General features: G+C 40.6%; 1 protein-coding gene across 1 annotated transcript in view; it reads right to left on the bottom strand.

Moving 5' to 3' along the window:
* LOC111266580 (uncharacterized) overlaps positions 1-15182 on the bottom strand; it is a 25128-nt gene that overhangs the window by 8119 nt on the left and 1827 nt on the right. The window contains exons 2-4 of the mRNA XM_022844168.2: positions 7732-7953; positions 7318-7475; positions 4152-4288 (exon numbers count right to left, since the gene is read on the bottom strand). Of these exons, the coding sequence (XP_022699903.1) occupies positions 4152-4288; positions 7318-7475; positions 7732-7953 (517 nt within the window). The remainder of the gene's footprint in view (positions 1-4151; positions 4289-7317; positions 7476-7731; positions 7954-15182) is intronic.

Below are 15182 nucleotides of genomic sequence, written 5' to 3'. Positions count from 1 at the left end.
GCGCTTCAGTTAAGTCTGTTACTCGTAAGGCTGTCGCTGTCGTCGCCTGAACCTTTGTTACCGTGATCGCTATTACTACTTCGTTGTTGTTGGTCGGGCAGATCGTTTGTCTTCTCGTTCAGTATTTACCTCTTTGTTCGTTTGCTTACACTTGATCTTTACGACCTTCTTTTTTTTTCGCATTGGTTTCTTCAAGCGATAGAGAACCCTTGGATGCATTCTGTTGGGTTAGAGGGGCCGAGCTGTGTAACATGTTCTATGCTATCATTTCTGCCATCACTGAAGCGCCGCACAGAGGAAGAGCATGAGCCCTGGTAGCGTCAAAAAGTAAGAATAAAAGAGGCTATGTCATAACCGCAATAATAGAAGATCATGACGGCGAAAACGGGAGAAATACGAACGTTCAGTTTCGTTCTTTGTTTTTCTGCTGTTTTCCTCTAAGTACTTCCTCACCCTCTCCAAATAGCAATGATCCAGTTTTATTTAGAGTCCAGCTAATACTCGAGTAGGTTAGCTGGGAAAGGCTGGTGCCGTGGAGTTCATAGCACGCACGAAAACCTCATTCGGTTTCACGGGTGCCTTATCAACATCATGTGTACTTCTACGGACACATAGTGACCAGTGGGGTACTGCTGGCAGGATGCAAAAGCAGCCTTGTAACACGTTACATTGCGGCCCGATTTATAGCTGCCGAAACAGCAGGACTCTGACATAAAGTTAGCTAGGAGCTGCAAGTTGACTTGTATCTGTAGCAAACACTGCATATGAAAGAGACAGAAGAACGGGAGTGAAGGGGATACAAGACCCAGAGAAAGTCGTAGCACACATACTGCTGCGTATAAAAGCACTCTGGAAGAAGAAGAAGAAGGGACGCGAAAAAGAAAAGATAACAACATCGTCTGCAGAAAGGTTCGGGTTCGTTCGAATTATTTCTTGGACGAGTGGACTGTCGGCTTACGCTCCCGCCATTAGCTGTCGTTTGTTGTTTGCTGTTTCATATCTTATATATTCCTTTCGACACCGGCGTGCATGGATTGTGCCGATGCGTTTAAATTTGACACGTACTAATAGATTTTTTCAGATGGCTGGAAAGTTTTTCGCTAGTTGAACGCGGCTAGATGCTTACTATCTCTTACCGTTAACACTGTAGCAGTCTATGATAAAAGCTAGACGTTGGCAACGAGCGAATCGAGCATCACTGTAGGTTGAGGCCGCGCGCTGGTTTGTGGTAAAACATTATATTTCTATGGTGCTTGCTGTGTGACAATAGTAGCGACTGATCTAGGTTAGGTCAGAGCTGACGGACCTGCAAGTCTGTAAAATTGGGCGTAAAACTGCAAAAAAGTATGCCAAGGTAGTGTGGCTAGACCAGGCCAGACAGAAGAGACGGAGCCTCACTGAGTCAAAGAAGGTACAAAGAGCTCAGTTTCTGAAGGGTAATTGTAAGTGGTACCTAAAGTGAGATGGCTAGCTAGTAAAGACGGAGCACATTGATAGTTGCGACAGTGAAAACGACATCTCTGTCGAAGAGCGAGACAGGGGCAGACCCGATAGAAGGCGGAGCGAAAAAAAAGACACAAAAGGAGAAATTGAACGGGAACGATACAAGCATCAGTAAGGTCAGGCAAAAATTTTGAAAGTACCATGGGATCTAAACCCGGTGGGCGGGAGGAAAAGGTTGCTCCCGGTTTCTTTCTTCTTTCGCGTAGTTTCAGTGCGGCTGTCCCGCTAACACTTGTTCGGGATTCGTTCATTTATGCCTCTGGGGGGATAGCAACATTTTCCACGTTTTCTGTAGCGTTTTTCCGAGTAAGCTTTTTCGCTACGCAGTAAATAGCAAAAATGTCAATGGCGGTGAAATGACAACAGCTACGGAGCTAGGTGAACCACAACAGGGGGCAGCAGATGAGTAGCGTGTGGGTGCCAGGAATACATACGACTGCTGGTGCTGTCCTGCCTCTGACCGTAATTGTAATGGGGACAAATCGAACTGGATCGTTAGTTAATTAACTGCCTGCTGATCTTCACGGCAGCGCTGTCTTCCTAGCGTGCGCAGGACAAAGCTCAAGTCTCCAACTGCAGGTAGAGGCTTTTCTTCAAGGTTGCTGCGAGTCTGAATCAGTGAGGAGCCGTGCAGGAGAAACGCACGTGAAAGAAGGGTACAAACACGATGTCGCCGATAATTCTCAATCGTTGACAGCGGCAAGATCAGGTCCTTGAAGTGCAATAACGTATGCAAATAGACATTGAAAAAGAAAAAGTAGAGGGAGCCAAAAAGTAGGCCGAAAACCAAGGACAAGGTAAAAATTTACATGTAATGAATGTGGCACTCCACGTGTCCCAGTCACGCGAACTATTCTGATCGCGGATTGTTGCGCGTACGTATATCCTGAAATGGCTGATCGTCCTGCTACGACCGCTTTTCGTTAAAAAAAATAGGCGACGTCTCTTGGTAGTAACCAATTAGAAAGATCATTTGCATTAGGTAATGCGTCGTTAACGCTATCTGGTACCGTGGAAAAATGCTAAGTTAATGATTCTGGAAATTTCTCGAAGATTAAGCGAGTTAACGCTGTTCCACAACAAGCGTTTTAGCGCAGACAAAACGAAAAGCATATACTTCTGGTCAGCCTCGATAAAGACAACGGTCGTAATGTCAATTGTATTTCAGCAAATGGTGACGTTTCAACTCAATGATGGCCGATATATATGTCAGACGTGAATGAGTAAATGTCTTGCTCAGGTAAACTCTCGGGAAAGCCATACTAACTTATGCCCGACCTATTTAATCGATCTGAGCTAAATACAAGCTGGAATATATTAACATGAAAGGGTGGTACTCCTTTATGTAGGGATTAAGACATTAGGGACGTATGTAATACCTCACTATTTATTCACAACGAAGCTATGTCTACCATCTCAATCGTGGACATAGCAGCTTAGTAGGCAGGGGTCCACTGGTTACTTTTCCGAATGAAACTGTGCAAAAACCAAGCTCATTTATAAAGTCTAAAGTCTCTGTCTAAAATTTTTTCTACATTTCACCTCAAGGAACGAAGTCGGAAGATACTCTATTCACTGCCAGACCCAATATCATGTGTCATTGCTTATATATGACCTTAGTTGAAATCTTCATAAAATCCATTACTTTTGTTAAAAATTCGTAGAATGAACTTCAAGTCGACGCGTACGAGTATAAATTTGAATGGCCTCTAAGTTAGTGTAGGAACTTGTTTCTCCTGTATTATATTTAAATGCCTAAGTGAAATATATTGTTTATATACACTATTAAGGTTGAAAGTTTTTAGCACTGTTTTGTTGATACCGTACTACTTATAAATCGAAAAGACGGAAAGTACACGTCATATGCAATGACGGTGAGTAACGGACAGCTGGACAGGCTGGTATAATATAAGTCGATCGATGAGCCACACATTTTGCCCGCTGCCGCTAAAATAGCCCACTCATGAACTTCTGCTGGAGGATTAAATACCAGCAAATATTATCTTTCTCTCTAGGGTTATTTCCCTTTGTTTTAATGTTACCTGTTCTACTTAATGAAACACTTTCAACTAACGCGTTAAGTAGTGTTGAAGCATAAATACTACAAAAGATGATTTTAAGAACGATAACGCAGGCTCCTGAGTAACCTACGGTGCGAGCATACACGATTTGGTATCATTGCAATCATAGTTCTTGCTTGGCTGTCCTCTCTATCTACATAGTTAAGTGGAAGCTAATTACGGGCCTTCACAATATCCTTCAGTGACAAGGTAACATGCATTTAAAAAAAACTCAATGGCATATTTTGTTATTTTTTTGCCAATAGATATACTAAGTTCGAAAAGTGCAACCGAAATCCCAGACTAGTTCGATCATAGTACCTAGTTTGCTGATTATTTTAGTAGTGTTTCCATATTCCCCATAAACCTAGTTTAATAAACCTGAAGCATAGTATAATACATATTTAGGTAACAGGATTGCAAATCATCACAGTAGAATGCAGACTCGTATATTGCGCTGAAGCAAGCCAGGTCCACGAAAATAAAAGTTTATCAAGCACTGCCGTGACAAAAGGTACAAAGACAGATGTAGAACTGGTAACGTATGACAACAGCTTGTCTGTTCGCTGAAGCGAAATGAAAACTTACAATGTATGATTAGGTTCCTCGGTGAGAAACCAGTGAACGATTACGACAAAGCCTCGCCTATTGCGTCTGATCTCTCCAAATACGAGTAGCTGATCCTCGTTGTAGCCGGAAGGCAGTTTGGATGGCTTCAGAGGAACCTGAGACAAAAGAGTACACAGTATATTAGATGATTTTAGGGTTAACTTCGAAAACTGCCTATTTTAATACTAGAATTATCTTTATCATGGATTTTATTTTTTTCCTCATTTTCATTGTAATTTTTTCTCGGCCGACCGTTAACCTGCAGAACCTGTCAACTTTCGGCTCCAAGGTCTTTCTTGGACGAAAACGGTAAGGTGTGTACGCTCGATATAGTAAATGTATAAGCTTTATATATATTTCTTTGATTTAGTTAAATTCATTGCTTACAGTGCGACTACGATATAAAAAAAAGATTAATTTTGACTCTTTCGCGTATATGTCTGGGTTCGAATGCCCAACTTGTGCAGAATATGCGAATAATATGAATCTTGGTACTACCTCAGCCGACATCGAGAGAAAATTTTAAGCTGTTGTAGTATATAGAACCAAATATAATATCGTTTTTTCTTCCAGCTATCCCAATACTTGAAACTAACTTCGTAATTATTGTTTAAGTATAAACGTTGCGGCAAAAGAAAAACGGATATGATTAGTATAACTTGTTCTAGATAAGCCTCATCTTAGGGAGAGTCTATATTATACGTTCAGATATTATAGTAAACCTGAAATTTAATGGCAAGTCAAACGTATTGTGCATTGTTAATAGACCAGTTCGTTTACTACCTACATGGAGTCAACGCACCATCCCTCAGTTTACAATTCCACCTATATTTTAATTTAAAACTAATAATATCAATGCCAATAACAACTATCAGCATAATGCTAGAAAGGCGCCTCGGACTGCAGTGATCCATTATTACCAACCATATTATATCAACCATATCTCTGGGTTATTGCTTGAGTTTGATCCCCACGTTTGTTCGCCCAAGATAGAGAAGACGGCGGGTCAACAACTCATATCAACAAGTAAATAAACAAACAAAACAAAGAGTTACCGCACACATCCATTGTCATGCGTACCGCACCACTGCAGAATGTCGTGATCTTATTGCTCGATTCCAAAATAGAGTCTTGCCAACAGACAAGTACCTGGTCTGCATGGCTCTGAAATCTATGATAACAAAGGACGCGTTTCGTCCTGATATGGGACAGCAGCGTTTTTGCTTTCGTGATAGGCAAGCAACAATAACGTCCATTTTATCGTCTGTGTCGAATTTTTTAACCCGCGTTGAGTTTCTAACCTATTTGATTGTAAAGGTTTGGCTGACGTGTTCCAGTTACCGATACTACTTAGATCACAGCTAGTTTTGACGGCAGCATTAGAAGACTGGGAAGCTTTTAAGAACGAGAAACAAAAAACATTTTAGCGACGGCAGAAGCAGCTTCTTTACATGCTGTAGAAGCGGTCGTTATCGTCCGCTAGCAGCGTTCTAACAACGGAGCGAGGAGCGTATGAAGCTGCAGGATAAAATGGATTCAAGCAGCATCAGACATGACGGGGCAATGAAGACTTTAGCTGTCCCTAGCAGCAGGCTTCGTGGCAGACGGAACAAGCACCACGACTAGCTAGGGAAAGTAGCAGCTGGACAAATTGTTGAAAAGTAATGAAAACAGGTAGATGTGCACTAGCAAACCTTTGCTTTTCGTTTGAGCAACAAGGTAATTGGAAAAAAATCCACTTTTTTCCCAATCGTTCCGCTTCCTTCCTAAGCTGTCTTCTTTTTCGTTAAACTTTTTCTTTCTTTTCTGCTCCCTTTGTTTACTCCGATTACTTGGTCTCCTTTCCCGTTCTATGTCTTCCCCTTCGCCAACTAGACTAGTTCGATACTTTTCGACGTTCAAACCCGCTGATGAAGTGATGCTAGTTAGTGCAGCATTGCTTGGTAGCAGGAAAGCTAGAGAACGTATGCTAGAAAGCGAACTGCGACGACCAAAGCTTAAATAAGGCAGGTAGGCGGAGAAACAATTGGGAACCGAATGTCAGCCGAGCGTCTTTAAACGTCGGTCCGACAAGGGACAACAAGAAACTAAACAAAAAGAGATAAACTGGCGTTTTTAGTTGTTGAGTAACGGGTAAGTTGATACGGGGCGGTGGATGCGGCAGTCGGACGGCTGCCAGCCTAGCAAATAACGTGATTCCATTTCGAGTCGTTGAAGAAAAACTGCGCGACGTGTGATTTTGAAGACATCATGGAAAGAGGCAGAAACGTTGAGAGGGGGTAATAGAAAATAGGGGGTCTCGTAGAAAGAAAAGGAAGTGAGGTCTTTCTTTACAACCCTTCCTCGCCTTATCTGTTTTTCTATCCTAGATTACCCGTGAATTTGTGACTCGTGTTCCATGAGGATATGCACGGTACAAAGGGAAGAAGAACTGTCGTCCTGTTTAGAGCTGATTGTCCCGTTTTACCTCCTTAATCTTCCTGTTTTTACTTTTTCTTCCCACACCGACGTAAACAGAACCCTTTTTTATTCTTAGTCTCCTTTTCTTTCTCCTCTACTAACCACGCCTACTTGGTCTAAAAAAGAAAGGCTTTTCTTTTGAAACCTTCCGAATTGAACGCGAAGAGCTTGCCCACCAATTCCTTTTTCTAGCCAGAGTTCCTTAGAATGCTAGTGTTCAAAATCGACCAGCGTGAGATGAAGTAAAATAACTTATGTTATGAGTAAAGTGGAATTCGTTATGTCTCATATTGAAACTAGCCTCAGCCATCAGCTCTTAAGGCTTGCAATAAGCAACTAAAATTACATTGGGTTCTAATTATGGCCTAGATTAAGTAAGCGTCTCACATATTACAGTTAATTTAGCAACTATAAGCATTGTATATGAATTGATCTGTTTGTTATGAATCATTGTTATCCTTAGCTGAATATGTGTGATCGTCGAAAACCGCCTTACTATTTTTAGTGTTAGACAAGGCACGTGTCCTACAAGGTCAGCAAAAGGTCAACTAAAGTCCAGGATCGATTTGTCATTGACTTGCATTATCCTGTTTTCCAATTGCTTTTATAGAAAATCCTCATTGTTGCCGTCGCTATAATCATTAGAACCTTTTCAGTTCTAGCTGTCATATCTGACACAACCTACTTTGTTGGTATAAGCTCCGTAAGCGATTAGCTGAGGGGCGTCCCGTAGTACGAGTCTGCCAGCTGGTGCACGACGATCGCCGCCTTTGAACCAGACCAGAGATGAATCACTGAGTAGAACGCAGTACTCGCGGCGCCAATCTTTATTCAAAAGACGTTCTGCGAAATCGAAAAGAAGAAACGAACAAAAATTGCGTATTTTTGTTAAATAACGCTTCTGTTAAATACAAGAGTTGATTTTAGCGGATGGATTAGCTTTATGTCTGTTAACTTTCAAATGAACACATAACAGAAAATAATACACAGGCTATTTATATATGCCGGAGCTGTATCCCATTATCTTCCATTGTCCGCCGCTAAATTAGGCTGGAAGCGATATTGGAAAAAAAATCCGCATTATAACTACTTGACGTACTCTTATATCGATAAAGGTAGCCAGTCTTGAGGGCTTGCAGAGTTTGAGAAACGACAGTTGTTAGACGTCCGCCCGGCGACTGATATAGTTGCTGTGGTGAATTGTTGAAGATAGCTTGCACCGCTTGAAGAGACGTTATGGGAAGTGCCGAAGCTATGGCAGTAACCCCATTTCCGATGCTGGTACCGCATGAGCATACCGATTTTCCATCACCACCAGTTTCTGAAATCGACCATAGACATATGCAAACGAGTGTGCCTTAAAGTCATCGAAATTGTCCGGACCGCAGCGTATTGATCTGAATTTTCCTTGCCAATGAGAAACAGTACTTAAAAGATGCAGCAACCTCAGGAGACAGTACTCTTTTGGTAAGCCTGGTCTTCCTGAAGATATACCTATGCCGAACCACGGTTTCGGAATTATTTCAGCGTCGTAATAGTAATTGCATTAATATTATCTTTTCTTTGATTCCTTTATTTATAAAATTCTCCTATTTTGCCACAGGCTTGATCAATAGTTCCAGCACACATAGAGGCCAAACAGAGTCCTGTAGATTATAAACAGAAAACCATCATTATTGGACAGATCACAGCGTAGCTTTGGTCAGTCTCTTAGAGCAATTTAACAATTAAGCGTATGTATGAGAGTGTATGTGGTGCTTCCAGTTCGAATCACTCGCGTTAAATAGTTTGAGCCTTGAACATCGGCTTTAACGTAGTCAGTTGATCGCCGCTAGGCCATTACAAAGTCCGCAAAACCCCGCCACTTACTCGAGTCGCTACGCCCCACTATGATGATGCAAATTTTGCACATGTATGCATATTCCTATATTGGTTTCCATATAAACGAGTCAGAGTTTGTCTATATATTGACATCTATATGCCAATAATATCAAAAACTTATACTTATATACTCGAAATATATATAAAATTCGAGTGTAAGTGGAAAGACACGACTTATCTTTAACTCAGTTGCCTCAATATCGGGAATGTTGTCTTTTTTTTTTTGCTGAAAGCCTAATGTTGTATTCTATCCTTTGTTAGTAATCGATAATTTCTAGAAATACCGATGTTCTTACGTTGTTTGTTAGCTCAGTTTCCTGAGACATTTTGAAAGTTCGAAGCAGTTTCGCCTTTGTAAAACGGCGTAGTTGTTTGGTAGCGTCTCAATACAGAAAGTAGCAAAATTATGCCCTAGCACAGGACGACTGGCGTAGAGAAATTAAACACTTGCTATAGAATCCTAGAATAGTTAACTAGAGAGATAATGGAATTACTGAAAACAACGTGGTCGAACTGATAGGACGTGGCAACGGAAGTAGCGGAACAATACATTTGGTCTAGCTAGATAAGGCGACATAAGAACATGAACGTGAAAATGCAATCAAGGAACATAGCAGGTTTAGGCCGTTCACAATAACTAAATCACTGGAATTAGAAAAAAAACAGCAACAACAACAACAGATGAGGCCTTAGCGGTGTCTAATATATATGTATAATACGGATTGTGCGTAATGGTGTTAATCATAATCATCACTACATTGCATGCGTCGACACAAATTGACTGTGGGTCAAACTCCCGAACCGCAAACATCTCAAATACTATCGTCACATATTTCTATTGTGTTCCTTATTATAATTACCCATTAAAAGTATAGCTACACCGTGTTATAGTTATCCAACATCTTTCCCCTTCTGTCACACGCATAGCTAAAGGTACAGTTATAGCCGATCAAACAACAATAATGATGCTAAGCGCTAATTCGTCCATCCTAGTCCTGGAAAGTTTGCATAGATCAACTGCAGTAACTTTACCGGTTTAATGAGGCCATACGAAACAAAACGGAAAATAGCGTCATCGATGGCGCTGAGCGATGGAAGCTGAAGTTTTGAAAAAATGTGTGACTTGTAAGACTAGCTCGAGGGTTGGTGGCGGCCAGACACAACAGATTATGAACACGTTCCGACGTTACAAGGACCTTTAACCCTTATATATATAAACTTTTCGTTGTGATTTTCTTTAAATTTGAATTTTATTCTGAACGTAATATTTTCACGACGTAATTGAACAAGCCCTTGTGTTTCTGTCAGGAAATATATATAACCTTGTATGTACGTTTTTTATAAGCAATATCTATATTTATATATTGTATATATATATTTTTATATGTACAATTGTGCAGACTGGTCATCTGCAGAGTCTTCTTATCTTACATTATTTTTTTGCCTAAGAATTATTCCTTCGTAAGGAAATGAGTTTCTTTCCCCGAGGAAGCATTTCCTAGGTTAGTGCTTTGGAATTGGCTCCTCACCGAAAGACGTATGGTCTGTACCAAAACTACCAGGGTCGTGAACCTGACAAATGTTTGCTTCTCGAATAAAATTCTCCCTTTTTTTTTCCTATTTCCTCGAGGTAGATATTGGCTTCAAAACACTACCGTGATTGCTGAGCTTTTTCTCGTTGTTTCTTTCCTTTCTACAAATAGACTTTGTTTTTACTTATTGTTTTGTTTTGACCTCTTATTTCGTTATGTTATCCTCCAGAAAATGCAGGGTTATTGATTTCTGTCCTCTTCGTAACCCAAGCAAATGTTGTCCTAACCAGCATCTTTCCATTGGTCTCTTCTAAACAAAGCTCCTTTTTTCCGTTACTCGCCATCACCGACTACAATCTCCTTATTACGCTTCGTAGCCTCTGGTCTTCAAAGGCGAGGATGCCAAGGCGCAAGCAGGCCAGGGCTGGCCGGGTTCGGCAGAAACGGAAGATCGTTTGACTTTGTACGCTGGCTTTTATCCTTAGCTGGGCGCTTCCGGTTGAATCTCATGCTCCTCTTGGCCGAATGACCTCACCTAGCGCTCTGCACCAAATAAGCTGCGTCGATTTTGTTCTTACTGACTTGCTCAAGGGGCCGACCGACTCGAGCAGTAGGCGAAAGGAAACCATGCGACATTGATCTCGGCGAACAGCCCATAAATGTTCGGTGTATCATCGCTGTTTTGCAATGCTGCTATCTATTCCATCATGTCCTGTCGAACTTGCCGCTTTCCTCTGCTGCATTGCTTTTAGATTTTTATGCTTATGTGGCGCGTGTTTTGCTTACAAATTTGTCACAAAATCAGGGCCAAAAAAAAGTCTTCTAACTACATCTGCATACAGTGCGGTGGAGTACACGCGCAACGTTTACACATCTATATAAAACTATAAAAACGCTGCTTAACAACAACCACGGGTTTTCATTACGATGATTCTGCCAGAATCGAGCCATTATCAGAGAGAAGCAAAATAATAAAGGTCGGTGCGCATTGATGTTCGCTTATTTGATACATTAACATAGACGCTGAGCGACTACATTCTAGCTCAGTTTTGCGTCTAAAAGCGGAGCGGTAAAAAAAATAGCTCCCTTTTTGAGACCAACAACTACAGAGGGAGCATTAGGTGGAACTTGGTCAAATGGGGTACGTTGTCTAGTAGAACTAACAGATGTTTTTTTCATTTTCCTGTTGTTTCTATATTCTTATGTGGTTATAGTGAGGACATTGATTAGTTCTATAATAGGAGTATTCACGTAAATACATAAAGGAAAATGGGGCTGCCACAAAATGGATTTTTTTTTTTTGTCTATAATTGAAATCGATCATAGAGCGTTCTTAGAAAAATATGCTTTCACTTCTTGAGTCCAAGGGAGCCGAGTTACCGGATATGAACATAGGTGTCTACGCATTCGATCAGTTAGAAATAGCTTAACAATAAATGCTACCTACAAGTGCTTTCAGGGATGTTTTTAGCAATTCGCTTGTTATGCCTGATCGAATCTGCAATGTCCTGACGTGAGCTGCTGCTCATTCCCTAAACAGCTTTTTAGGATCGCTGAAAAGCGGGAGAAAGTCTCGCGTAAGACACTTTTCTTTTCTATTAACGTATAAAGATGAAACTCGATAGATACGTTATATAGATACGGCGCTTCTGTCTGGCGTCAACTTTTGCACAAGATACGCCACTTTAGCTGGAAAACATCGTCTAGGACATTTCGACAATGGGTTTGTCTTTACTTCAGCTCCCCCATCCGTCTTCAAAACATTCCTTTTCAGATATGCTGTGTAACGCACCTAACACTCTAGCGCGACAATGGCCTGCATTATAAATGTTTTAACGACAAAGCTTCTGTGCCTTGCCTTTTCCTGTAAAGCAGTAGGTTATGATAGATTTTGCACTGCATGAAACGTTTACATTTCACTTCAAACAACAAAAGGGAAGCTTACCAAACATGTATTGTCATTATACGCATATAACAGAAACCCCCCTATCATCAACAAATATTCTACTGAGATGAACTTATGATGAAGACAATGGCTAAGGTAGCTAGATTTGATAAGAGTTACCTGTCAGCTCAATCAATTAATGAATAGAGACTTCGACAATGAAATCGAAGGCAGCGGGAGAATCCTTCTCCAGGACGTTGTTCTCCGCTTCGGATTCTGTTATTTGCATTATAAATGTTTACAGTTTCCAGCCGATAGGTGTTCACAATGATATTTTAAATATTTGATAATAATCAAATACCCAGCATGCATCATCATCCCTTTATTTAACTGTTGCTAATTTTTCTTTATCTTTATACAACTAAAATCGAGTGTCTGTTTGTTTGCCTCTATAGCTAAAGTTGTCCACGGAAAATTATTGCCTTTAGTCTAATTTTTTTTGGGTAATGGAGCTATAGATTGGATTCGATGACGGTAATGGCGTCTATAGGATAAGTATCGGTAAGTAAGGATTTATTAATTAATAAGGATTGATAATTCGAGAACTAATAGTATTCAAATTATTATAATTGGGTAACGAAGTTGATGCAATAAAGATTCACGGGAGCTGTGAACGAATAGATGTCAAAATGCAGATATCGGATAGCCTCTTAGTATAAGTATCGGTTAAACCTAGTGAGCTCCATTACATGAGCTTCTTTAATCTGGTAGAATTGTGCCATTCGAAAGGCTAAGATAGAAAAACACTTGCGCTAATAGCTAGACTAAGCTTGAGATACGAGAAAAAAATAACAGTGATAAATAGGAAATTGGTTTTCCCTAAGTAGACAACAAGTTCATAACCTTATTAGAATTAACTTTAATTTTATCATAATGGAACGCTATTTACACGTCGGCTGCACTATCAATGGATGGAAGATGCTGAATCCAGGACAGAACATTGCACGTAACTGTAGCTACATAGTGATTCAGAACTGTTTGTAAACAAAATAGCTACCGGCGGCAGGTTTTGTATAGATGGGTAGCCAAAACGTGGTCTACATAGAATATAACAGATCCTAGGGTTCGTTACGTTCTCAAAGACCTCATCGACAACCCTTAGGCTATTGGCTCACATCAGATATAGAAAAGGTAAATTGACGGTTTTCTTATATTTAGAGTTCAATTGAACACACGGTTCCGCACAGCATCCTCGCCAAGAAAGATCTTCGTATAGAAAAACGAGATGAATTTCAAACATGAACGTACGTATCGTATGAGCTTTGTGTGGTTGGTTATTATGAACGGTACGTGGCTTCCTGTCATGTCCCATTGCTGTGCAAGGTACGTGAAATATTCCCAGTCCTAAATTCAACCTAATCATTATTTTCACTGTAAAATTGTCATAGAGTATCTCTTTTAGAGTTACGTGGACCGTCTCTAGTCTCCACTATTTAAGGAAATGCTTATAAGTGATAGGAAATAAAAAAGGCAGCGATGAGGAATGATGCAGCCGTGCGTGAACAAGTCCTATTCATACGTTTTGCAAAAAGAGGACAAAAAATCAATCAGATCTCACCAGCGACTCACATTAGCTAGATTCACAGTCTCTGCGCAACTCACACAGATCAAGGGCACTTACAGGGGCATGAAAGACAAAAATCAAAACTATTGACTGTCCTTTTTTTCTGCGGGCGCATAATAAATATCTATGAACGATAACTGACTTAGGGCCCTTTTTTTCCATTGACATTCAAATGCCAAAGAAAAAGTAGGTGAATAACCATGAACGCCATTAAAAAAATTAACAAAAGGACTGATAAAACCTGTCTCACTGTGTGGTCTCAGTTAGCACCAGATTTAGTAAAACAAAAAAAGTGGGTTCTTAGTATGGTTTCCTATGGAACTTGACGACACGAAAGGCTCATGCATCCGGTAGGTCTACGCAGTGCAGTTGGGTTAAACCGTTGCTTGCAGCAGACGAGTGTTGATACGCCAGCAAAGGTAACGAAAATTTCACAATCATCAGCTGGACAACCTTTCAAATGAGAAGGCAAAGAAGGGGAGGGCAGAGTCAGCCTAGCCGACGTTTGTCACCAAACGTCTATATAGAACGATAGGTTTGGCAACCAGAGGACTAACAGACCTTAAAAAGAAGTCCGGAACCGTTTGATAGTGGAAAAAGTGTGGGGTTCAGACGCAAGGTCTGAACCACAAGGCAGGTGAAGGAGACCGACAAGAATAGGGGGTTACCAACATTATTTGCATGATATTAGCTTCATACTAGAAAGAAAGCATTCTTTCTTTATTCCTGCTTGCCGGCATACATTCACATCGAAGTAAGACTCCGATGATGTAGCCCGGAAATGATCCAGGCGACGAGACGGAAATCTCACAGTGCGGGGCCATCCACAATAGGAAAGAGGTCCTAAGAGTAGAGAGTTTTCGTGCAAAGTAGAGTCAAGGATCGTCGAGACTTCAGATAAGAAACAATGTTAGTACGTGGCCAACGTCACTGGTAGATTTGGTATAACAGCGCCAACTACAACGCTCCTGAGAAGGTACCTGGAGTAATAGGGCGCGCAATATAAATTAGGTGCATCTTTTTTGGTGTCGAGATAAGAGTTACCTTAGCTATTTTTAATAAACCCGGCACATTAAATTAACGGTGAAAATTTTACATTTGGCGTTTGCATCAAAGTGCCGTGTCAGACAAGCTCATCGTGTTTGGAGGCGAAATTACATCTGTATTCACCAGACACCCAACGGATGTTTTGAGTACATGTGAGATGTTTCCGCCCCTAAAAACCAAAGCCCACGGCATTCACATTGAACTTAGGTCTTATTATATCTTTTCATTCATTAGAATTTGCATAATATTTATGTTATTAAACGTTTATAATTCACTAACTGGCCTCTAAATTTGTGTTTATCGTATCCACCTAGAGCAGACAGTGATGTAACTGTAGTATTAGAGCATAAGATAGGCTGCGTACACTGGCCTTTTTGTACTATTTATAAGTATATTTTGTATAATACCTCATAGTATGACATAACGCTGCTATATTTCTCATCGCATGGGTCGTATTGAACGTTCCAATATCGGTCAATAGGTAGACATCAGCGTTCTGTTCCGAAGTATGTGTTTGCTATTGAACCTTCTGACTTTATAAATCGTTAGCCTTTTGGGTTTGTTGTGGTGCTTTTATATAT

Source organism: Varroa jacobsoni, unplaced genomic scaffold (genome assembly GCF_002532875.2).
Source record: "Varroa jacobsoni isolate VJ856 unplaced genomic scaffold, vjacob_1.0 scaffold_1098, whole genome shotgun sequence".
NCBI classification, from domain to species: Eukaryota; Metazoa; Arthropoda; class Arachnida; order Mesostigmata; family Varroidae; genus Varroa; species Varroa jacobsoni.
Note: the sequence above shows the minus strand (reverse complement) of the source record. Positions and strands in the feature narration are given on the sequence as shown.